Raw genomic sequence first — 25931 nt, forward strand, 5'->3', positions numbered from 1 at the left:
GCATCCATTATAGTCTACGGACATGTTAGCGTTTAGCGTGCGCTAAAACGGCTATCGCGCCTTAGTAAAAGGGCCCCTAAATATCTCAAAAACAGAAATTTTATTTTTATCCTGTAAAACTTCCAACAATATTCTCCATTCATTTCAAATGGATACTGCTGATATTCCAATAGTGAAAGAAATTAGTAATCTTGAGGTTCAATTAGATTCTGCACTTACCATAAAAAGTCAAGTCCTTAAAATAATTCAAAATGTTTTTAAAATAAATTGAGAATAGTAATAAGAATTAAACCTTATATTAATCAACTTAGGGCTCCTTTTACAAAGCGTTTTAGCATGCGCTAAATCTATGTGCACGTTAAAGCATGCATGTTAGTCTATGGACACATTTAGCGCGCGCTAAAACAGCTGACGCACCTTTGTAAAACAGGGTCTTAATTTTCAGAAGATTATACAAAGTATGGTTTGCCCTTTGTTGGACTATTACAATGGGTTGCTTATTGGAATCCCAAAGAATGCTATGAAAGCATTCCAGGTTGCTCAAAACACTGTGGCTAGAGTTGTCTCAGGCATCTCTTGATCCAACCATATTTTTCCAATTTTTAAATCTTTACATTGACTTTCTGTTCAATATCAGATCAGTTTTAAAATCCTACTGCTGGTTTTTAAAGTACTTAATTATTGTATCTTATATTCTTTGTGCCACCTTCAAAATTAACCAGCTGGTATTTACTCTTGCGATCTTCACAGAAATTGTTATTAGACATTCAGGCCCTGAAGAGGTGTCCTATACAGAATCGGGCCTACACTAACCCCGATTTTGTAATCGGCGGCCATGTTACAGAAGCCGGGTTAGAGTAGACGTCGCCGCTACACTTATCGCAGCAAAGGATCTCCCTGCCGCAATAAGTATAGCGGCCGCCTCTCCGATTGCCAGCAGGAGGGTGGCCAACCTCTCCTGCCGGAAAGCCGCACCCCCTCTGGCCCCCTTATGCTAACGACCCCCCCCCCCGCACTACCACCCTCCGATGACCCCCCTAACCTCCCCCCAACTAACCTCTAATTGTTAGCTGGCCAGGTCTTGCTGCCGTCCAGCTGGCAGGCCTGCCTCGTCTAAATGAGGCGGGCCCGCCCCATCCCCGCTAAGTCTAAGGCCTGATTGGCCCAGGCTCTAGGAGCCTGGACCAATCAGGATTATTGGGTCCGCCCATCCCCACTAAGCCTAAGGCTTGATTGGCCCAGGCTCTAGGCGCCTGGGCCAATCAGGCTTTAGGGTAATTGGGGATGGGTGGACCCGCTATGCCTAAGGCCTGATTGGTCCAGGCTTCTAGAGCCTGGGCCAATCAGGCCTTAGACTTAGTGGGGATGGGCCGGGAAGGGGCGGGCCCGCCTCATTTCGACGAGGCGGGCCTGCTGGCTGGACGGCAGCAAGACCCGGCCAGCCAACAATTTAGAGGTTAATTGGGGGGAGGTTAGGGGGTCATCGGGAGGGGGGGTGGTAGCGCGGGGGAGTCGTTAGCGTTGGGGGTCTGGAGGGGGTGCGGCTTTCCGGCAGGAGGGGTTGGGTACCCTGCTGCCGTCAATCGGGAGTTTCGGGGAGGGGGGGCATTCTGGCAGGAGGAGTTGGGCACCCTCTTGCCGGCAATCAAGAGTTTCGGGGGGGGGGGGTGTTCCGGCAGGAGGGGTTGGGCACCCTCCTGCCGGCGATCTGACAGGTGGCCACAGCCGCTATACTTATTGTGGCAGGGAGATTCCTTGCCGCGATAAGCATTTTGCTGGCCTACATTGTAAGCATCTTTTCCTCTACTAGGGCCGCCTAGGTTTGCCTAATGCCCTTAGGCGAGCTTAAGCGGTCTTGCAGGCCTTCCTAGGCTCCCGGAGGTGCCTTCAATATAGGCGGCCTGAATGGGGAGCATTTTTTTTTTTTTAAACGTGCATCCCGATTGGCTGATTAGACAGCTGTAGGACGCCTATAGCTGCCTAAAATCGGGACGCACTTTGCAGAATCCGGGCTTCAATCTTTTCATGTGGTGAGATTAAGGGAAATCAGTCTTCTATTTTTTACATTATAGGTCTCAAACTTTGGAATGCTGACAGTGGCGTAGCAAGGGAGGGAAGTGCTCGGGGCAGCAGTGTCCGGCATTGCCATGCAGTGCACCTCCTACTTTTCTCTTGAGCACCTCTTGCATACCTCTTGAAATGTTCGCCATTGTAAGCAGCATTTCTACCTCCTGCTCACGCTGGCTTTGACTCTGATGTCACATCCTGGTCCTGTGACCAGGAAGTGATGTCAGAAGGGGGCTGAGGCTGGCATGAGCAGGAGGTGGAAGATACTGCTCGTGCTGGTGAACACCTCAAGAGGTATGTGGGGGTGGCGGAGAGGAGAGGTGCCTGAGCCCCCACCAAGAGAGCATCTAGTGCAGTCCGCACTCTCCCATACTACACCACTGAACGTTGTGCTTCAAGAAATCCAAAATATAATGCAGTTTAAGAAAAAATTGAAAACCTATTTTTTCAGTAGGTATATGGGATCAGAGGAATAATGTACTCATAATATCAGCTTTTGATGATGTATAATGCTTATGTTTATTTAAGATTTGATATACCACTCCTGCATTTTACTGACCTAAGCGGTTTACAGTGTATAAAACTAAAATGAAATTAGGTACTTGAGAAAAACTACCCTAATGAATATATTGTCTTTTGCTTTAATTTTGTTTTTATATATTTGTATGTTATTCACTTAGAATTTGTAGATCAAGGTTTAAGGTTCAAGGTTTATTAATATTTGATTTATCGCTAAATCTGTTTACAAAGCGATGTACATAAATAAAAGAATAAAATAGATAATGCGGAACATAAATATATTTTATTATTAGAATTTCTGATTGAAAATTTATAAAGTAGTTAAACATATTAAAATATGTAAGTATAGGATACGTGTTGCTGAGATATTTACTGTACATACTTGAATAAAAACTAACCCGAATATAAACAGAGGTAACCTTTTTTCCCCCCAGCAGGCCTTAAGCATGCACGGATGTTCAAGGCCCCTAACTGGCCCAACATGTAGGATCACTGGCAGCATGTTTAGGTGGGTAAGTGTGATGTTGGTCTGGAGGTGGGTCCTGGTAAGAGCGAGCAGCATCAGGGAGTGGGGGGAGGGGGGAGGTCAGTGGTTAGTCCCAGTGTATGACAGCAGTGCCGGCCATCTTGGGAAGACAGGATATAATACTAACTAAATAAGACAGGAGTGGACGGGAAGGGGACAACAATGCACCAATGGTCAGGGGGAGAAGGAGAGGGGGACAGCAATGCACCAATGGTCATTGTAGAGGGGGTATAGCAGAGTGCTGGTCAATGGGGGGAGGGAGGGATGACTTAAATATAAACTGAGACCCTCATTTTTGGCCCAAAAAAATCTTGGTTTATATTTGAGTATATATGGTATAACAACTGATGAGGAATTTGGCTAAATGGTTACTACCAGTGAGAATAAAATTCACTGAAGCAGTCACCTTCTGATACCAAAGGAGTTTATACCAAAGGAGTTTATAAATAAAGTTTGGTGTGAATATATTATAGTGCTAGGAAGATTTTTGGTTGATAGTAATTCCCTGCAGGTCTAAGCTAGTTTGCTTTTATTCAAGAGGCTATTAAATACGAATGCATGCCGGCATACTCGTACATTTGGCCCAATATTTAAACAGTAGGCTGGACAAGCAGACCACCCTGGAAAACATCAGCCTATGGACATACTCTGACATGCTATCTTTGATATGTAGCATTCTCTTAAGAAGGGACCCTGAGATTTGCTGTGTGTGCCAGTGACTGAATACTATATCAACAGACCACTCAGGAATTTCCATTCTCCTAATTAGTCCACAAAAATCATATTGAGCTCAGTGCATATTTCCACTAGAATAAACCAACTAAAACGCAAGGAGACCCTGCTAAATTTTCTTCCAGCCCACAGCTAAAGCCCACTGCAACAGATTTAGCTACACTCATATGTTCACATGGCAGCTTATATTCACTTTTCAATTCCCTTTTGCTTATCATAAACTTTTGTGTGCATTGATTTTGTGAGGTACCCAGGAGGTAGAGACGCAATGAGAAAACTGAAAAATGAATAAGAGATACTGTACACACAGCAGTGTACCGCAGAGCATACTAAGTATGCTACAGAGCCTTTTCTTTTACCCAGTTCTTCCCCTGAAATAGCATGCCAGGACACTCTGTAACCTTTTATTTTGTTTATTAATAAAAAGCTACCCAACAACTTCCCTACGTTCATTAAAACCGCAAACACAGTCTATCACAGCATAGCCAGGTTCAAAGACTTTGAGGACACTATATCTTAAAAATCATTCACATCTCCCCATAAAGTAAAAATCAAAACAAAAAAATGGGAACAATTTTAATTAAAAAAAAAAAAAAAGAACATTAATTAGTGCTATGGTGCTAACTTAATTCTCTTGTTTTTGAGCAGAAGGCAAGTCTTGGGAAATGATTAGCTGCATTACTCCTAGATGCTCATTTCTTTTCCCTACTCCGTGAAGGAACCCAAATTTACACAAAAGACAGATAATAATCAGTTTCCTTTCCTTATCCATTAAAGCCTGCAGCACAATGAATATTTAATTTTACCATAGGTAGGGATGCCCATGAAGGTATTTAACCTTGTACTGCTAGTGAAAAGGTCCAAGCTAAAGCCAAATAATAAATTTGTTTTAAAGCTAAACCTTACAGCACCTTGAGTTCATCCACCTACTATTAATTTAAATCCTTTAAGCAAAAAGAAACTAGGGGGTCCTTTTATCAAGCTGCGGGAGCGGTTTAACGCGCGTAATACCGCACGTTAAACCGCCTGCCGTGCTAGCCAATAACGCCTGCATTGAGCAGGCGTTAGTTTTTTTAGCCGGCTGTAGGGGTTAGCGTGTGATGAAATGTCCGACGCGCTAGCGCAGCTTGATAAAAGGAGTCCCTAGGTTTGGTGGTTTTAAACTCATCTGAGCAGCACCTGAACTAGTCTTCCTACTGTACAGGGTTACACTTATTAACTCCTAAGTTACTACGATTTAGGGTTGCCAGATTTTCCAATCGTAAAATCTGGACCACTAGACCTACCCCCAATTCCGCCCAGTTCCACCCATCCCCACCCTGTAACACCCTATTCCCGCCCCTATTCCCATCCTAGCCCCTCCCCCGCTGCCTGCTCTTGTCGTGCAGGGAGGAAGTCCGCACATGCGTGGATGCTACGCGGTGATGTCATGCGCATGCATGTGCTTGACATCATCGCATGGCATCTGTGAATGCGCAGACTTCCTCCCTTACCCAACACGATTTCAGGAGGCTTTTCAAAACCCGGACAAAGTGCTGGGTTTTGAAAAGCTGCCCGGACATGTCCGGGGAAATCCAGACGTCTGGTAACCCTACTAAGATTTGTTCTGGACCTTTCCCAGGTTTTACATAGTCTCATTTCAAGCTGCTTTTGATGTATTTACAAGCACTTATCAGAAAGAAATAAAACCAAGAGCTAATAGGAAAAGTTAAACTGCCCCATAGATGGTGTTTGCTGTTGTTTCAAAAAGGCTACAGGGCGGGAGAAACAGAGAAAAAAATGTAAGCAAATAAAGACCATATGGCCTATCCAGTCTCCACATCCATTCCATCTACTCTTCCTTAGAGATCCTATATACTTGTCCCAAGTTCTCTTGAATTCAGATACTGTTTTATGTCTCCACTACTTTCACCGGGAGACAGTTCCATGAATTCACCACCCTTCCACATTCATCCTATGCTCTTTCATTCCAGAGCTTCCATTCAATTGAAAGAGACTTATTTCCTGTGCATTTATGTGTATAGGTTTTTAAACATCTCCATCTTTTTCAGTGGCAGGTCCCGTCTGTTGAATAGTATTTCTGGACCTTTATGTTTCTGTGAGAATGTGCTGAGATTTAGAAAGTTATTAAAAACATTTTTTTTTTGGTCAGGCATTTCGCTGAAATGATAACTGTCTATATTTTAGAATATTCCTAAAGAAGTTTTGCTATTATTATTATTAATGTACTTGATGATTCTTTGTGAGCATTTGTTTAAATATTTTAGATGTTTTTATTGTAAGTTGCCTAGGTTTTTAGGCGAATAATAAATATTAAAAAAAAAAAAATCCTAGCTCCCCCTCTCATCTTTCTTGCAAAATCCTATTGAGATCTTTAAGCCGGTCTCTTTAAGTGCCATTGGCTTTATTATGTGATTACTACTACTATCCAGTCAATTGTGTCCGAACCTTGGATATTCTGTAGGCCAGTCCTTGCCATGTTTTCCATGGCTTCTTTCAATTGCTTGATGTTTATTCCTGTGTCATTCTTGATGGTATCCAGCGAACAGGCCTTTGGTCTTCCCTATTTCTTTTTATCACTGACCATTCTGAGTAGCACCTCCTATTCTAGGTGAATTCACCCTCTTCATATGTCCAAAATAGGTCAGTTTCTATCTGGTAATCTTGCTTTCCAGGGACAACTCTGGACTTTTATGATCAAGGACATCTTTGTTGGTGATCCTAGCTGTCCATGAGATTTGCAGAAGTCATCTACAGCACCAAAGCTCAAAGGCATCTATTATTCTTTTATCTGCTTTCATGAATGTCCATGTCTCACGATTGGGAACACAACAGCAGTGTTCAGTCTTTGTTTAATGGTAATTGAGATGTCCTTGCACTTTCATATTTGGTCCATGCTCACCATGGCTGCACACCCCAATGCTAATCGACGCTTTATCTCTGCTGTCGAACCACCACTGTGATCAATGAGGGACCCAAAGAAAACAAAGCTGTCAACCACTTCTATTTCTTCATTGTTGATCTTTATGTGGACTTTCTTGTTGGTGGCAGTCATGATTTTGGTCTTCTTGATGTTCAGGTAAAGTACTATCTTCTCGCTTTCTTCCTTCAGCTTCAGGATCTACTTCTTGAAGTCCTTCTCACTCTCTGCTAACAGGGTAGTATCATCTGTGTATCTCAGATTGCTGATGGTTTTTCTGACTATTTTCACCCCAACACTCTAATTAACTAAGTCCAACTTTCTCATGATTACTTCTGAATAGAGGATGAAAAGAAAAGGAGAGAGGATGCATTCTTGACTTGTACCCTTTTTGATCTTGAACCATTCTATATCTCATACCTGGCTCCCACTGTAGCTTCTTGATCGTAGTGGAGAGATCTGATTAACCTGATCAGGTGCGCTAGCACTCCTACCTCACTCAGTGCTTTCCAAAGCTTTTCATGCTCAACATAATCAAAAGCCTTGGTAAAATCAATGAAACACAGGTAGAGCTTCTTCTTGACTTTTCTATGATCCACCTCAAGTTCCTTTGTAAAAGGAACCCTAAGGGTAACAAGGTGCATTGAGAGTAAACATTTTTTTTAATACTGCAATTATGATCTGGTTCTCTTTTGAATGCAAACTGTCCATTTTACCTTATGATTTTTCTGTAGCACCGCAAGACGACACAAACATTATAAATACTATACTTTATGACATATAAGTATACAATTCTTTATACAGTGGTACCTTGGTTTAAGAGCATAATTTGTTCCAGAAGCATGCTTTTAAACCAAAACACTCGTATATCAAAGCAACTTTCCCCCCATAGAAGATAATGAAAACATGAACAATTTGTTTCACCAACCCCCCCCCCACCGAGGCTACCGGCGCTGCTCCATCACCCCCTCCCCCCGCTCTAACCGGCATCGCAACCCTCCCCCCACCGCGAACGCCCCCCCCGCAAGAACCGCAAAGCACCCCCGTGCTGAAAGCGGCATCCGCCCGCATTTCCTCCCAAGCATGATCCTTACCCCTTCTGCTCGTTGTAAGGGTGAATGCGAGCTCCCGTCTCTTGCCTGGGCTGGGCCTTGAGCATCTGCGCATGCTCAAGGCCTTCTGGCTCTCGTTCTCTCGGAGATCTCGCTCTCTCCAAGAGAACGAGAGCCAGAAGGCCTTGAGCATGTGCAGATGCTCAAGGCCCAGCCCATGCAAGAGGCGGGAGCTCACATTCACACTTACAACGAGAAGGGGTAAGGACCAAGTGCTTGGGAGGAAGGGCGGGCGGATGCCGCTTTCAGCACGGGGGTGCTTTGCGGTTCTCCCGGGGGGGGGCGTTTGCGGGGGGGGGGGTTAGTTGCGATGCCGGTTCAGGGGGGTGCGATGCCGGTTAGAGCGAGGGGGAGGTGCTCATACACCAGAACATGCTCGGTTTGCGAGGCAAAAGTTTGCCGAGTGTTTTGTTCGTCTTGCAAAACACTCGCAAACTGGGTTACTCGCAAACCGAGGTTCCACTGTACTTCAGTATTAGGCATAGCCTTATCCAACTACTAAAACACTAAGGGGCTCATTTTCAAAGTACTTAGACACACAAAGTACTCGTACTATGGTACTTTGTGTGTCTAAGTGCTTTGAAAATGAGCCTCTATGTATTTGAATTTTTCGTGGTGGTTTGACTCAAACAGCAGAGTTTATATTGGTAGGTGGATTTAAGATCTCAGAAACAGCCCCATGGCACTCTATAATTAAACAAGACACTGCACACTACAATTCTTTGATGTCATACACACCTCAAAGCATAGGTTTACTCCATACACACCTCAAAGCATAGGTTTACTCCCATACGTCTGTTGAATTTCTGACTGTTTCAGCTAGTTTGTCATTAAGCAACTTTTTTTAAATTTTTTTTTTTTTTTTCCCAGAAATGTTTACTGGATGAAATCATGAACATGACACATTTAAGGCATAAAATTTTCACTAATCTAATAGCAATGAACATAAGAGTTACCATAGTGGGACAGATCAAAGGTCCATCAAGCCCAGTAACCTTTATCCAAGTGTGGTCAACTTAGGACACAAGTACCTGGCAAATCCCAAAGAGTAAAACATATTTTATGCTGCTTATCCTAGAAATAAGCAGTAGATTTCTCTAAGTTCATCTGAATAATGGCTTATGGACTTTTTTTAGGAAATTATCCAAACCCTTTTAAAACAAATGATCTACTCTTTATAACTTAAGTAATGACAAATGTTCTTCCATTGTAACCCCCTTTCATAAATCTTTTTGTAATCCGCCTTGAACCGCAAGGTAATGGCGGAATAGAAATCTCTAATGTAATGTAATGCAATGTAATGTAACTCTACAAAGCTAACTGCTATCATCACATTCCCTGGCAATGAATTCCAGAGTCCAACCACATGCTGAGTAAAGAAAGATTCTCTCTGGCGTTCCAAATCTACTACTTAGTAGCCTCATTGATTGCTCTCCCAGTCTTAGTACTCATCCAGAATGAATCTGCAACAATGGCGACATCTGAACAACAGTGGGCATTCAAATCTATCCGACTGATCTGAGGCCCTCAAGAATCAGAGTTTGATACCGCTAATTTAAATCAATATATAAAAAATTTCCTCAATGAAAGTACCAGGTAACTAAACTTAGTTGAATCAAGGTGAACCCTAGTATGGGACAAATCAGCTAATAATGAAAGCAAAAGATCTGACCACGTGACACCACTACTGATCAAAGCACACTAACTCCCAATTTCCTATAGAATCACCTATAAAATATTACTGCTCACTTTTAAGTCTTTAACAACCAATTCCCCAGAATTCATTAATAGGCTTTTGATCCCTTACACCCCTTTAAGATCGCTTCAGTCGCAATCCCAACATCTATTAGCAATCCTTTCATTACGCCATATAAATTATGATTCCATACGATCCTCTATATTCTTTGTAACTGCCCCCTCGCTCTGTAATTCTATCCCAATTCACAGAAGAATCCCAACTTGAACGTTTCAAGTCGAAACTGAAGACCTTTTTATTCAAAGACTCTTTTGAAACATGATTCTCTTTCTCTAACGGACTATTTCAGACAGGATTCCCTTCTACGCCTGTTTGACATGTTTACATCTTAGTTGTGGTACTGTTTAACTTATCCTTGCTTTTTAACTGATGTATGATTGTTTTAATATGTATTTTATCTACACTGACTGTATGTATTTTTTCCTTTGTTGTGAACCACTTTGAACTTTTGGTATAGCGGTATACAAAAATAAATTATTATTATTATTACTACTGTTCTATCCCTAACCATGTTGTCCTATTGATTTTATGGAGTTTTCCCCCTAACCTTTTGTCTCCTGTACATTAGTCAGTCTTTTGTATGTCCAATAAATTGCAATTATATTTATGACCCTATTCTTTTTATTAGATCTGTACACCGCTTAGAATTATAAACGGTACAACAAATTTTATGTTTAAATCATTTTTATTGAAAATTTGCAATAAACAAGAAACAACAATACTGTGCAATAACAAATTTTAAATAAACTTGGAAATTTCAGCAGACCTTTGAGACTACAAAGGCTGATAAAGTAGCCTAGTGGTTAGAGCAGCAAGCTAAGAACCACAGAAGCCAGAGTTCCAATATTACTGACTCCCCTTGTGATCTTGGGCAAATCGCTTCACCCCCCCCCCCCATTTTTTCAGGTACAACTTAGATTGGAAAGAAGAACAATTTCTATACTTGTTTATAACTTGCCTTGAGCTCAGATTTGGAAAGGCAAGTAATTGAATTTAAAATCCAGATTATCTTAGTGACTTCAATGAAGCACAAAAGTAAAAACAGAACAAAATTTTAAACTTAATCGAACAGCTTCAGGGGAATGCAGACTTTCTGCCGGATATACAATCTGTCATTTTTAAGAGGTGGGCTGATCAGGGGTTACATTATATTTTTCAGAAGTATACAGAAGAGGGTCGGCTTGCATCTTTTCCCTCTTTACAGCATACATTTGGACTCCATGATATACCTTGATTTCCAAAAAGCCTTTGACAAGGTGCCCCATGAACGATTACTCCGGAAACTGAAGAACCATGGGGTGGACGGAGACGTACATAGATGGATCAGAAACTGGTTGGCAGGTAGGAAACAAAGGGTAGGGTTGAAGGGACACTACTCTGACTGGAGGAGGATCACGAGTGGTGTTCCGCAGGGCTCGGTGCTCGGGCCGCTGTTATTTAATATATTCATAAATGATCTAGAAACAGGGACGAAGTGTGAGATAATAAAATTTGCAGATGACACCAAACTATTTAGGGAAGCTCGGACTAAAGAGGACTGTGAGGAATTGCAAAGGGACTTGAACAAACTAGGAGAATGGGCGACAAAATGGCAAATGAAGTTCAACGTTGAGAAATGTAAAGTATTGCATGTGGGAAGCAGAAACCCGAGGTACAACTATACGATGGGAGGGATGTCATTGAATGAGAGTACCCAAGAGAGGGACTTGGGGGTAATGGTGGACAGGTCAATGAAGCCGACTGCACAGTGCGCAGCGGCCGCTAAGAGAGCGAATAGAATGCTAGGTATAATCAAGAAGGGTATTACAGCCAGGACGAAAGAAGTTATCCTGCCGCTGTATCGGGCGATGGTGCGCCCACACCTGGAATACTGTGTCCAGTTTTGGTCGCCATACCTTAAGAAGGATATGGCGTTACTCGAGAGAGTTCAGAGAAGAGCGACACGTCTGATAAAAGGGATGGAAAACCTTTCATACGCTGAGAGATTGGAGAAACTGGGTCTCTTTTCCCTGGAGAAGAGGATACTTAGAGGGGATATGATAGAGACTTATAAGATCATGAGGGGCATAGAGAGAGTAGAGAGGGACAGATTCTTCAAACTTTCAAAAAATAAAAGAACAAAAGGCCATTCGGAAAAGTTGAAAGGGGACAGATTCAATACAAATTCCAGGAAGTTCTTCTTTACCCAACATGTGGTGGACACTTGGAATGCGCTTCCAGAGGACGTTATAGGGCAGAATACAGTACTGGGATTTAAGAGAGGATTGGACATTTTCCTGCTGGAAAAGGGAATAGAAGGGTATAAATAGAGGATTACTGCTCAGGTCCTGGACCTGTTGGGCCGCCGCGTGAGCAGACTGCTGGGCAGAATGGACCTCGGGTCTGACCCAGCGGAGGCATTGCTTATGTTCTTATGATGCAGATGTCTTTGTATACTTTCAAGCTCGTCATTATGCTCGATCTTTGCCTGCTTGTCATTTGACAGACACCTGCTATGAGACTCTTTCGGAAATGTTCAGTTTTATCTGCACAACTGATTCCTCTTCGTTTTCATCATGTAGGTATTCGAGACAGTCAATCGGGCCCCAACTTTGATATTTTAACAGCAACTTGGGCAGAGGATCTGCACTGTGTTATTACATCTCGCATTCCCTCCCAGACACACTGCCCGTGCCCCAGCCGCTCCAAGGAGGCTGCCCCAGATGAGGCCCACGGTGAATGCAGGATTCTCTCCTCTGCGGGAAAGCCGCCCGGAGCCGACAGTCGATCTTCTTAGCGGATTGCATGGGGGGAAGAGTTCACACTCTTGGTAGGATCGGGTCTGTGTGCTCTCAGTGGTTGTGGCTGGTCTCGTTGCTGCTTAGGTGTAAAAGCAGTTGATCTCCACTGCTGCTGATATTTAAAAGCAGGCAGATTGATCTCTCCAATGGACTGCAGGGGGAGGAGTTCACACTCCTGGCAGGATCGGGTCTGTGGGCTCTTGGTGGTTGTGGTAGGTCTCGCTACTGCTTGTATGTAAAAGCAGTTGTTTTTCTACTGCTGCTGATATTTAAAGCAGGTAGATTGATCTCTTAAAAGGGATATAGGGGGAGGAGCTCACATGCCTGGTTGGATCGGGGCAAGGACTCCTATTATAGGCTGCTTAGGTGTAAAAGCAGTTGATCTCCTACTTCTGATAATATTTAAAAGCAAGCATATTGATTTTTCCAACGGAATGCTGGGGGAAGAGCTTACTTGTTTGGCTGGATCAGGGCAAAGGGCTCTCGGTAGTGGTGGCTGGTCCTGTTGCTGCTTAGGTGTAAAAAACAGTTGATCTTCCTAGTGGACTGCAGGGGGAGGTGGAGCTCACACTCTTGGCTGGATCGGGTCTGTGTGCTCTTGGTAGTTGCGGATAGTTCCGCTGCTGCTGAGGTGTAAAAGCAGTTGATTTCCCACTGTTGCTGATATTTAAAAGCAGGTAGATTGATCTCTCCAATGGACTGCAGAGGGAGGAGCTCACATGCCTGGCTGGATCGGTCCTGCTGCTGCTTAGGTGTAAAAGCAGTTGATTTTCCTAGCGAACTGCAGGGAGGGTGGAGCTCATATTTTTGCAGGACCGGGACTGTGGGTTTTTGGTGGGTTGGTCCCGTTGCTGCTTAGGTGTAAAAGCAATTGATCTCCCACTGCTGCTGATATTTAAAAGCAGGCAGATTGTCCAGGGAGAGGAGCTCTGCACTCAAACTGCCATCCTCCTCGCCTCCAAGTTCCGGAATTGTTCTAAATCAATTGTAAATGTTCATCTCTACAGTGTTCAGACTGTACAGCAATATTCCCATAGTCAACATGGCTGATAATGGCATGAAACAATAGCTGAACATCTTTAGAATTCAACAATGGTTTAAGAAGGTAGGATTGTTTGGAGTAGAGCAAATATATTGCCCCCAAACTAAGAGAGTCTAGGGTGATTCAAAATATAGTCACCTACTTTTTACCTTTCCTACTGAACAAACTTTAATGCTTGGGAAATATGGCACACACTGATACACTTTTCTTCAATTAGCAAAATTTGGCATGATTTAAAATATTTATTTACAGTTTGTCTTTTCTGAGAATTTATCCAATGGACAGCCTTTTATGGGGCTTGAAAGAAAGGAGCAGAAGCTTCCAACCTTAACCTCCATAACATCTAAGAAGCCTATTATATCCAGTATAGCAGACAGCATTTTCCACTCAAATATTAACAATTCCTTCCACTCTCACTACTGTTGAAAAGTATTTCATAATTTACTTGTAGTTTTAGCATTCCATTTCATCTTTTGCTCATTCCATTTTCCAGACCTGAGAAAAATATAGTTCACATATAGTTAAACTCGCTACACCTTCTTTGGGCCTCCCAACGGTCCAACGAACTACAGCTGCACTGGTTCATCATCTCCCCTCTCCCCACCGGAACCGAGCACCACATGGCTGAGGCCTTCTTCGGGCCTTCCAACTGCCCTAAAGGGCAGGCATGTTCTGCCAGCGGGCCACACCAAGCGACAAGTAAGACACCTAGAGTGTGCCTGGAACAAGAATAAAAATGATGATGCCAAACTGAAATGGTGGGAGAAATCACGATAATACAAATTCAAACTGAAAGAGAAATAAAAAAAACTACTACTCCACCCTAATAAACCAGCACAGACTCGACACAAAAGAACTATTCCGACTAGTCACTAACCTGACAGATACCACCCCTTTTAAATGCACCACCCATGACATTGCTCCCACTGCAGATACCCTTGCCCACTACTTCCGCTCAAAAATACAAACAGTAAGAGACTCCCTCAATACAAAGAAATCCACCACCTGCATAATCCCTCTAAACCCAAGGATACATACATACCAAGCCAATATGTGCTGGACCTCATTCTCTTTACAGTCCTGGACACATTTCAACCATCTATTTAAGAAATATGCTCAAAAATATTCCCTATAAACTCCTGCCCCCCCCTGCATTAATGCTAAAGCCCCAGACAAGTTCCTATCTGATCTTGGTTAACAGACACGCTAAGCAGAGGGGAATTTCCTACAGGAAGAGGCCACATCATTATCAAACCCATCGCAAAAGACAAGAAAAAAAACCTACCTCACAGCCTGACAATTACAGACCCACTATTCATAAAACTCATGCAACTAATAAACCACCTAGATCAATTTCATCTGCTCCATGATTCCCAATCAGGCTTCAGAATATCATACAGCATTGAAACGCTAATCGCCTCCCTCCTCAATGACCTATATAGTATATTAAGCAAGGGACTAAACACACTCATGCTCCAACTGGACCTGGTCAATCCACACATCATCAAAGGCTACACTCAAAAAAGATTCATCAGCAAACCACTGTCTTACCAAGCTGCCACTAAACACCCAGAAGAACTGAGCCAACTGATCAAAACACCTACCTCCTACATGCACTTTAGGAAGCTCTGAAAAACATACCTTTTCCTGAAATTCATCAGACCTTCTTAGATACTCTTGGAAGCTAGCTCAAATGTTAATCTAGCTTGTCACTTATGACATAGCTCACCGATAATGATCTGCTATACCTCCTTTTTAAGGCTCATCAGCCACCTCTGAATCTTACAGTTTACCACTGTTGCCAAGTTATATGGCAGCCCCTTGTCATTAATCTTTCTACCTCTTTGTAAATATACACTGTCAACCACCTTCGTAACTCCACTGCATTCTCCTTCCCGAGTCTTATTGTAGCTCACTGACACTGGTCAGTTTTTTTCCTCCTTTGTAAACTTCATAGAACTGCAAGGCCTATGCGATATATAAATAAAAATTTAATGTTATATTCTGTGGCACTAACTGGTTAAGTGTAGCTGAATATTGGTTGCTGGCTCGCTGAGCGGGGTTTAACTGGCAGGAATATCTGTTGATTGATTAGACCCTTCTGAATATCAGAACTGTGATTTCTTACGATACTTCATTTTAAACCTACATTGAATAAGCATAAAAGTCATCTTTTTCTAATTCTCACAGGAATAGTGGTTCAACTAATTACTCACAATTGGAAGAACCACGATAGGATTAATTTTACTTTTTGGTGGGTAACAGTGTGTACCACGTACAAATACGAAAGGATGATGGCAGAATGTATAGGGAATAATAAGCCCTTTAATGATGTTTGGAGTCCATTGACCAATTTTATTGCATTATAATTGGGGTTATGTTTATTTATTTCTTTTTTCATTTGATTCCTTGCACATCCAGGAGGGTATCTGGGTGGATGGGGGTGGGAAATTTATTTGGAGGAGTTAATTCATTCCATTATATATATATATTGAATTCATAGTTTATTGTATTTTGGATTTTAGACAAGAAGGGGAGAAAATATTTTTTCAATGTAATAATTGTAAGTTGACAGTGTTTTTTGCGCAGATTCTCTGATATAACATTTGTATTGCACTTTTAAAGTTTAAAAAAATCAATAAAGATTTAAAAAAGAACTGTGATTTCTTTACTTGTGATCCATTCTTGCATCCATATTCATGCCTTACAACTTAGCTGTTAATATATATTTGCTTCACATCTTCAGTGTCTCCATAACTTACTTTTCCAGAGCAACTGCTATGTCCTGGAATCCTTGTGCACTGATATTATTCTTGTCCCAGATTACTGTTCTGTTAGAATAATTAAAAAATATATATATAAAGTCAAACAGAAATGCCAATCTGAATGTTGTCCTTACTGAGTTAGTAATAACTATGAAGTAATGGAACATTTTTAAGTAAATAAAAGGAAATAAAACATTTATTTCATGCACTCACTGCAATGCAATAAAGCTAAAAGCTGGGCTTAGTATGAAATGCATTCTCTTGTTTAAAGGTCTAGCTGAGAAGAATAGACCCTTGTGCTGCAATGCAATCTTATCCAAGAACGAGGGATATACCTTTCGCTTACTACCAACTTCTCATTGTTCAGCACAGTTCATTATTCCATACACCCAGGCCCTCTGAAATTCTCATCAACAGGAACAATTTTATAAAATAGTTGGTGGACTGGTGCCATTTAATAACTTATGTTTGTGCATAACTGTGCATCCAAACTTTCAGAAGTTTAAAAACAAAAGGAAGTACACATGTAAGTGCTTTTTACCAAACAGAAATGGAAAAAAATGTAATGCCTATTTGGCTCAATGTCTATAAAATAAATCACCATCACATTTTATGAATGTAGTTCAACTCTTAGGACTACATGTTGAAAATGAGTACTATTAGCTAATTTAAGAGCTGTTTCATATATAGGACTTGCACAGTAAGTTGGAATTATGCACATCACTGTATGCCTCCTAAAAGCAATCATAATTGGGAATTCAATATAAAATTAAAGCTTTTCTCAAGACAGTGCAGCTACAGATGTAGGAATTGACTTAGTGACTAGAAACTGATATACAATCTGTGGTGGTAAGTGGCTGGAAAGCCACTTCCAGCTGTGGACTGAATGAACCCCAGATATTTCATGCCGAGACATGTGTAGTAACTGGCAGTGAATATTCAGGTATGCCCACTGACCCAGACGTTAGCCAGCACTGGTCAATATTCAGATCATGCCCGATTAACTCAGCACATCAAGTTAGGGCAGCTGTTTTGAAGTTCTGTGTTTTGCAGTTATTTAGTCAGTTAGCAGACTAAAATAATCTCAGCTAACTTATTAAACTGACATTCCATTGTAACTCCGCCCCTGGCCTGCCTTTAACTTCTCAAAGATACAGGCTGATTAATTCAACCTCTTTACGTAATCCAACTATTCCAATGCTACACAATCTCTAGCCAATTATAGAAATCTAAGATGCTTATGAGATTACTACACTCACTATTTAACAACAGGAGATCTGCTGCCTTGACCTTTTATTTTCTGAAAGTATAATGTAGATTGCATTCCACTGACCACCATGTTTAAACACTATAAAACATTCTACAAATTTTCTTGGTAGAAAGGGGATGATACAGTAAAAGAATGTTATATTTCTATCCTTCCGTGTGTGTCTTGAAAAGTGATCCCTCTTTGAGCTGTGGCAGCCATGGATATAGATATTGCAACTAAAACAACATACTGTGCTCAGAAAATAATAGACATAATTCATGCTATGCTTTAATTGTTATGAGGTTAGCATTTGAACATCAATTTTGACTAAACAGTTTTTATCAAACACAAACGTACATATATATATTTTAGATGGGCAAAATTAACCCAGAAAGAGAGATTAGCTTGGAGAATTAATGTAGATTGGGTTCAGAAATTTAGCTACTAGAATAATATTCAGCACAAACCAGATAATTTGGTCAAACATATGTAGGTGCTGCAATAAAGATCTAAAAGAGAAAAGAACTCTCTAGCAACTCCCTCCTAAAATGAATCTTTCATACACAGTCTTGCCAAATGCAAATGCCTTACTCAAAGTCAGAGAGAGAGCCAAACAGATAATCCTCTCCCCCTCCCCAAAACTCCTCTCTTCCTGAGCCCCCCTGCACTTCAGTAGGCAGAAGCACTCATTCTTTCTCCTTCTCACTCCCTATCCAGTTATCAATTATTGTCAAAGCAGTAACAAACACTGAAATATCAGAAGCAGAAAGTTATTCTACCTGCTCAAGACTGGATGACTTTTTAAAAGGGGCAAGGGGATTACACCTGGAAAGGGCTGGCTTCGACTCATTGTCATTTTGAAACTGAGGAATTCATTAGGAAAATCTGTTTTAAGAATATGGTGAGGAGATGTTCTGCTGAAACTATCACAATTTGGGATAGAGTCCTGGAACATGGGATGGAGGGAAACAACTGGTACAGGGCAATATTTTATTTAGGGTTTTGTTTTTTTTTAAGTTTAGTCAATTAGTGCTCCTTTTCAATTCTAATTGGAACATAAGAACAGCCTTATGTTCCAATTAGAATTGAAAAGGAGCACTAATTGACTAAACCATTAACCCCCCCTAAAAAAAACTCTAAATTAAATGATTCCTCTGTAACAGTTGTTTTTCCTCCATCGCATGTTCCTGGACTCTATCCCAAACATTAACTAATCTAGCAGATCAAATTTTCACTGGCTAAATTGAATCAGATTCAGCCATAAAAAGTTATGTAAGAGAGAGGCTTTATTTGAGGAAGAATGGGTAAGATAATGAAGGATGGAAAGTGATTGGGGCAATGCAATCATATCCAACTGCTCAACTCCTCTTTTGCTTATGCTGCTATTACAATTTGGAATAATTTTCCTGTTCACATTAGGACAGATATTAATTACTTAAGGTTTCGTAAACATTTGAAATTTTTTTAATATGATTTGTGGTATGATGATATTTTAATTATTGATTGCTTTTGTATTCTCCCGTAGATTTTACGTCTTCTTTGGATGTACAGCACTCCCCCGAAATTTGCGGGGATTCCGTTCCAGGAAACCCTGTGAATTTTGAAAAACCGTAAATATGGTTTGTCAGCTGACTGATGGCAGGAGAGGGCAGCTGAGGCGCTGGCGGGTGTTTAAATTGTACTTACGAAGCCGGCACATTTTCCGATCGCCTCTTCTTTGTACTAAAGTCATGATTAAACCAATCAGGGGCTGCTTTGATACGCCAGATAGCATGTCAAAGCAGCTCCTGATTGGTGTAACCATGACTTTAGTAGCAGGAAGAGGTGGTCGGAAAATACCACAAATTACTGAGTCTGCAATTTGTGAACCGCGAATTCGAGGGGTTTTACTGTAAATTGCCTTGAACTTTTTTGGTATAGTGCGATCAATAAGTTGTGTATTAGATGAGATTGTGCAATAAATATTAGCAACAAAATGCTAAAGGAGCCATATGGCAAATAATGTGCATTCATTGTATTAGTGCAAATTAGCTGTTAGCAAATAACCCTATAAAATGAGAGATTGAAATCTTAGCATGAAAACAACTCAGAAATTAATAGTAATTCTTACCGGAGTTTGGTATTTATCTGTAATGCTTTAGCCAACATCTTTGCTCCCATGTCTCCCATTCCATTTCCACTTATATCCACTTTGGTGAGAGATGTATTGCTGCCCAGGGCATTTATAATTATAGTCACATCAGTTTTCAGTTTGGAGTCTGCTAAGGATAGTGACTGTAGAGGCTGTGGAGTAAGATGGTTACAGTAAATATAAATAAGCATGTCAACCTCACCTTAGTGTTACTTAATATTTTAGGCTATTGCTAATATCAGATTTATAATGCATTATTGTAGGCAAACTCAAAGGAATGATTAACTTCTAGCAGCATCCATACCTGACCCTCCAGAGCTCCTGCTGATTTAGGTTCCATCAGATAGCATTCTAATCAGAAAAATGAAGCTCCAAGAAATCCAAGGTTGTCAAGACATCAGTTCACTTAGGGACCCTTTTACTAAGTTCCACTAGGTGCAAATGTGCACCTAATGCAGCTTAAAATGGTGTATCATGGGACACACACAGGCATCCTATAATTACCGTATTTGCCGGCGTATAAGACGACTTTTTAGTACCTTAAAATCCTCCCCAAAGTCGGGGGTCGTCTTATACGCCGGGTACAGTTTACATGCCCTTACTTGCGGGGCTGGATGTACTCAGTCGCGCGGCTCTTCTTCTCCCTACCTTCTCTGCTTGCAGCACAGAGCAGAACGGAAGTCTTCCCGACGTCAGCGCTGACGTCGGAGGGGAGGGAGGGCTTAAACAAAGCCTTCCCTCCCTCCGACGTCAGCGCTGACGTCGGGAAGACTTCCGTTCGGCTCTGTGCTGCAGGCATGGCAGGTAATGAGGAGAGTAGCCTCGCGGTACCAAGAGAGAGGGGCGGCCGCCCCGCCCCGGTTGCAGCACAGCCGGCCAGGTCCCCTTACTTTTGTGGCACTTACCCGACCGACCGATAACAGCCCGGGTCCGACAATCCTCCCTGCCCTGTAGCCGCGAATCTAAATTACCTTCTTACAGCAGCTGTAAGAAGGTAATTTAGATTCGCGGTTAAGGGCAGGGAAGTTTGTCGGACCCGGGCTGTTGTCGGTCGGTCGGGGAAGTGCCACAAAAGTAAGGGGACCTGGCTGGCTGTGCTGCACCCGGGGCGGTAGAGAAGGAGGGGGGGAGAAGGACGCTGAAATGCCATGGTGAAGACAGGAGGGGGGGGGAAGGACTCTGAAAGCACTTGAAGACAGAGGAGGGAGAAGAACGCTGAAAGCACATGGGGGAATACAAAGAGGTGGAGAAGGAAGAAGGGGTCGTCTTATACGGCGAGTATAACACAAAACTCTATTTTTTAACTAAAAGTTGGGGGGTCGTCTTATACGCCCAGTCGTCCTATACGCCGGCAAATACGGTACTACCAAATGTGTGCATGCTAACCATGCCTATAATTTTTTTTATACGAAGGGGCATGACAGGGGGCAAAAAACAGACAGCTCTGTGCTAATCAGCACAGATATATTAGTGCTAGCCATTAATCGGAAAAAAAAAAATTACCAAAAGGTCATTTATACAGCCAAGGTAAAAATGGCCTTAGCTTGCAGGAAAGACCTGTGCTAAAGCCGCTTTTTACTTTTAAGTGCCCCATAATCATTGGGAACTGTGGAATAAAATTTAAAGTCAAAAACAAAAGCAAAATTGTGGATACGAGGTACCTGATGTCACAGTTTATTGTAATTCTTCACTATTATTCCAAATGGTGCAGGTAATATAAATCCATACAGCACACATCAATGGGTTGTGGTGTGGACTCAACACGGCCTGTGTTTCGGTTATGAATGCCTTCTTTGGGGGTCCTAAGGAAATATGTGTATGTATAAATACTTAGGTTAAATGAAAAAAGTGGACTGTGAGTGAAAAAGGTGAATGTGGATGGAAATGGAAATTGGATGTGAAATCGGTGTAAGTGAATGAAGTATATGAAACTAGAAGTAAAAAATTTTATATATAAATTTTCTTTAAAATTTGAAAAACTGAAAAAGCTATTAGAGAGATTGTAGATTGTGGATATATAATTTTTTGAGTTTTTGTTTAATATATTTTATTGAATTTTATCTTATAACAAAAAAACACAAAACAATACAATACAAATTACCGTATTTTTCGCTCTATAAGACACACTTTTTCCCCCAAAAGTGGGTGGAAATAAGGGTGTGTCTTATAGAGAGAATACTAACTAAACCCCCTCCTCTACCTTAATTTGTCTGGCGGTCCGGCACTGTAGGGCAGGAGTTTTCAGCCTCCTGCTCTTCCCTCCAGCTTTCTCCCTATCGGCAGGCAGAGACGGAGCAGAAAGAAGGCAGGCATGAGTTTTTCACTTCCTGCCTTGCCACTCCGTGAATGGTGGTCCAGCCCTTCTCTCCTGCTTTCTCCCCCTGTGCAGCACCGGCAGCGATAGAGCGGCAAGCAGGCAGGAGCGAGTTTTTCGCTTCCTGCCTTGTCCTGCGCCACTCTGTGAATGGCTGCCCCAGTTCACCCAATCTCTGTGCTGGCTGCCGACAGAAGGTGCACCAAGGTACTCCCCCACCCCCGGCTAAACAGGAGCTTTAGAGCAGCAGCAGCGGTGGCAGCCACTGGTGGATTTCGGTCGCGGGTGTCTGGTATTGCAGGCGCCTTCCTTGCACTTCTCAATATGAACAAAGTCTATATCCCCTCGGTGGGGCAGGAGGTTCTGCACACGGAGAAAACACACACGGTAAGGGGAGCAAAGTCTTTCCCGATGTTCCCTACATCGTCCCTTCTTGCTCTTCTCGGCTTTCATTGCACTTGGTTTTCTTTTTCTTGATTGATTTATTTGGGAATTCTGATAGAGTTGAGCTTGGGGAATATTTTTAGCTACATGGTATTTTTTGTTGTTGGGGGGAGGGAGGGGGCAAATCAAGTTTCAGTGCTAAGGAATCGATCATCGGAAACAGTTTTCATGTAGCATCTGGAAAGGAGAAATACATTTTGTAAACTCAAATGGTAGCCAACTCTGCTGTGATTGTGAATTTGCATTTGGAGTCCGCACACATTCCTTGGTAGCTCGGAGACAGGTCATAGAAACATAGAAGATGACGGCAGAAAAGGGCTACAGCCCATCAAGTCTGCCCACTCTGCTTACCCACCCCCTGTCTATGCCCTAATGACCCAATTTCCTTATCTTGACCCTTGTAGGGATCCCACATGGGTATCCCATTTATTCTTAAAGTCTGGCACACTGTCTGCCTCGATCACCTGCACTGGAAGCTTGTTCCAATGATCAACCACTCTCTCTGTGAAGAAATACTTTCTGGTGTCGCCATGAAATTTTCCGCCCCTGAGTTTGAGCGGGTGCCCTCTTGTGGCCGAGGGTCCCTTGAGAAAGAAAATATCATCTTCCACTTCGACACGTCCCATGAGATACTTAAATGTTTCGATCATGTCTCCCCTCTCCCTACGTTCCTCGAGAGTGCAGAGCTGCAATTTGTTCAGGCTCTCTTCGTACGAGAGACCCTTGAGCCCCGAGATCATCCTGGTGGCCGTCCGCTGAACCGATTCAATTCTGCGCATATCTTTACTGTAATGTGGCCTCCAGAATTGCACACAGTACTCCAGATGAGGTCTCACCAAGGCCCTGTACAACGGCATTATGACTTCAGGCTTTCGGCTGACGAAACTTCTATTGATACAACCCAATATCTGCCTTGCCTTAGATGAAGCCTTCTCCACTTGATTTGCAGTTTTCATGTCTGCACTGATGATTACTCCTAAATCTCGTTCTGCTGAAGTCCTAGTTAAAGTTTCTCCGTTCAAGAAGTACGTCCTGCATGGATTTCCGCTTCCGAGGTCAGCATGTGATGGGCCCTGATCTACGACCTATAATAGACTGATTAGTTTAGTTTGCTTGTTAAGGGGTTTCTTCCTGGCTTGTGATTTGGGAAATTGTCTTTGGTAAATTCATGCTTAGCGGGAAACTCTTGACAGCAATCTGTTTTGGAAACTTCTTAAGAGACTTCATTTAAAAACCAAATGGATTATTTAGGTCTGCATAATAAGGTATGGGAGGTACTGCAGAGTTAATTATGAAGTTGATGTGATTATAGTGACATGCTAAAAAAAAAAAAAAAAAGTTAGGGAGTCAAGAAAATAATAAAAAAAAAAAAAGCGAGTGAGTGATTTTATGTGAGAGAAAACAAATGGTAGATAAAATTAGCTATGGAATTAAAGGAATGAATGCGAGGTACCATCATAACTAGCATATTTGAGTCTTTTGTTGGTGACCCTAGGATCTGGCAGGCAGGGGGTGGGGTGGCCCTGCCTACCACTAGGCCTGCCTGCCCTGTCCTGTCCCCTGTCCTGCCCTGGCCTACCACTAGACCACCAGAGGGAGGACAGGGTACAGAGCCTGGCAGGGAGGGGGACAAGGTCAGAGCCTGGTTCAGAATGTTTTTTTTTCTTGTTTTCTTCCTCTAAATCTTGGGTGCGTATTATGGAACGAAAAATACGGTACTATTTTCTTTAGTTTCCTGTGTTTAATAGAGTAGAAATGTTCTTTTTGGGGGTTCTTTTTAATTTGGGGTGTAATATTGTTAGAAGTGGGAACTCTCCCTATAATGTGCATTCTTGAAAAATTGAAGACACACAAAAATCCAGAAAATATTTTTTGGCATTTAAAAAAAAAAATGACACATATTAAACAGAGACCAACCAAATTTTGGTTTTGGTAATAGCACAGAAACCATCCCAAAATGTTTTTCTACCCTGTTTTGTTTTTGGCTATAAGGTTATTTAAATTTTCATCCATATTTCTGTTTCAGTCAAAAAATGACCATGTGTTTTTTGTGCTTTGTCCCATTTGTCTCATTTCCTGGAGCACAAAGGGTTTGAGTCTAGGATTGATACTGAAGTGTATTAAATTTCTATTGAACTTGAAGTATAGCCCCCTCTTCCTTGTTCAGACAAAGACTTGTACTCCACTTTCCAAGCAAAATTCCCTATCACCACTACACTAATGTATACATTTGAAAATACAATCTAAGCACATTATTTTCTTCCCTTAACTAAAACACACCACTAGGAATGCCTCTTCTTGATGCGGCTGAAAGTACTTCACATCAGATGCTTGACATGTCTTCTGTTAGTATGATCATGCTTAGCGATGCTTGCTTTCAGACTCCCATGACTTCTATAGGAACATCCTTTATCACTCAGGCATTCTGAGAATGCCCCGTAATCTTCTTATATTACATTTGAATTGAGACAACAGAATGTAGCGACACTGCTGCAGTTTTGACAGCCAAAGAAGCACTTTGATTTGTATGTATACTGGGATTATTATGTACCGCTAAATGATGTTCTTCAAGCATAGAGTTAGACCTCAACGTACTCTAACTGTCACCATTAAAAATATGCTCTAACTTATTAGGTTAACTCCTAATACCTATCTACCCAAATTCCCCAAAGCTTCTATTCTTTAATTTGAAAGTGTGCAAAACATTATCCAGAATAAATCTCCACGGGACAGCTAAATACTCCCTTCTTCCCCTCTCCCGAGCCTCATGAGACAACATACAAATACCAACTTTATCCAAAGATCTATAGATATTTACACAACATAATTGCTAACAGAAAAAAAGCTCATGCCCCATTATCCCTGCTGCCCTTAATGGTCTCTCTCTCTCTTAGACCACTGCCCTCTGTATATGCCCATGATTGCTTTCATTGTATCACTCTTTTGGGTCTTACCACTTCTGCTGGTAGCTGTTATTTGGCCGTTTATACAACTCTATATGATCCAATAGAGGACAGAATGTCTAAGCTGCTTAATTTAATTAAGGGCTGAGCCGTTTCCTGAGAGAATCCTCTTAATAGCAGAAAAGCAATTACATCAGATCTCCGAAGCACTAAGTACTATGCTCAGCTCAACAAAGGTACAGTAAAACCTGCATAGTCTATTCAAGCCACTGCCCCAAACTACATGAAGAATGTTAAAAGCCATCTGATGAAAAGGTTCTTGTTTTCAACTGCAAAATACTGACATACTGTAAAAAACCACTCAGAGAGAAAGCTGCTCTCTTTCTGAATAGTAGATGAAAGCTAGTTCTCATCAGTGCTTCTACTGCTTTGCTTTCTGAACAGGGCATACCAATTCTGTGTACATCTAAGAACAGGCTTGGGTATTTCACAAGATGCATACATAATGCATGTGTATGTGAATGTACAAACATGTGCAAATAGCATGCACTCCAAGAAAAAGTGTGTTGTATGTACACATAGTATGTACTCTTTCAATAGTGTGTACAATTATTGGTGAACAACCAGCAAAACTTCCTACCCCTATTGTGGTGGCGGTGGGGTGTAGGAAG

General features: G+C 41.8%; 1 protein-coding gene across 6 annotated transcripts in view; it reads right to left on the reverse strand.

Moving 5' to 3' along the window:
• CARMIL1 (capping protein regulator and myosin 1 linker 1) overlaps positions 1-25931 on the reverse strand; it is a 476507-nt gene that overhangs the window by 105334 nt on the left and 345242 nt on the right. For all 6 annotated transcript variants that reach the window (XM_033934492.1, XM_033934489.1, XM_033934488.1 and 3 more), the window contains exons 21-22: positions 19579-19751; positions 16217-16285 (exon numbers count right to left, since the gene is read on the reverse strand). In XM_033934492.1, the coding sequence (XP_033790383.1) occupies positions 16217-16285; positions 19579-19751 (242 nt within the window). The remainder of the gene's footprint in view (positions 1-16216; positions 16286-19578; positions 19752-25931) is intronic.

The sequence above is a fragment of the Geotrypetes seraphini genome, chromosome 2 (genome assembly GCF_902459505.1).
Source record: "Geotrypetes seraphini chromosome 2, aGeoSer1.1, whole genome shotgun sequence".
In the NCBI taxonomy this organism is placed as follows: domain Eukaryota; kingdom Metazoa; phylum Chordata; class Amphibia; order Gymnophiona; family Dermophiidae; genus Geotrypetes; species Geotrypetes seraphini.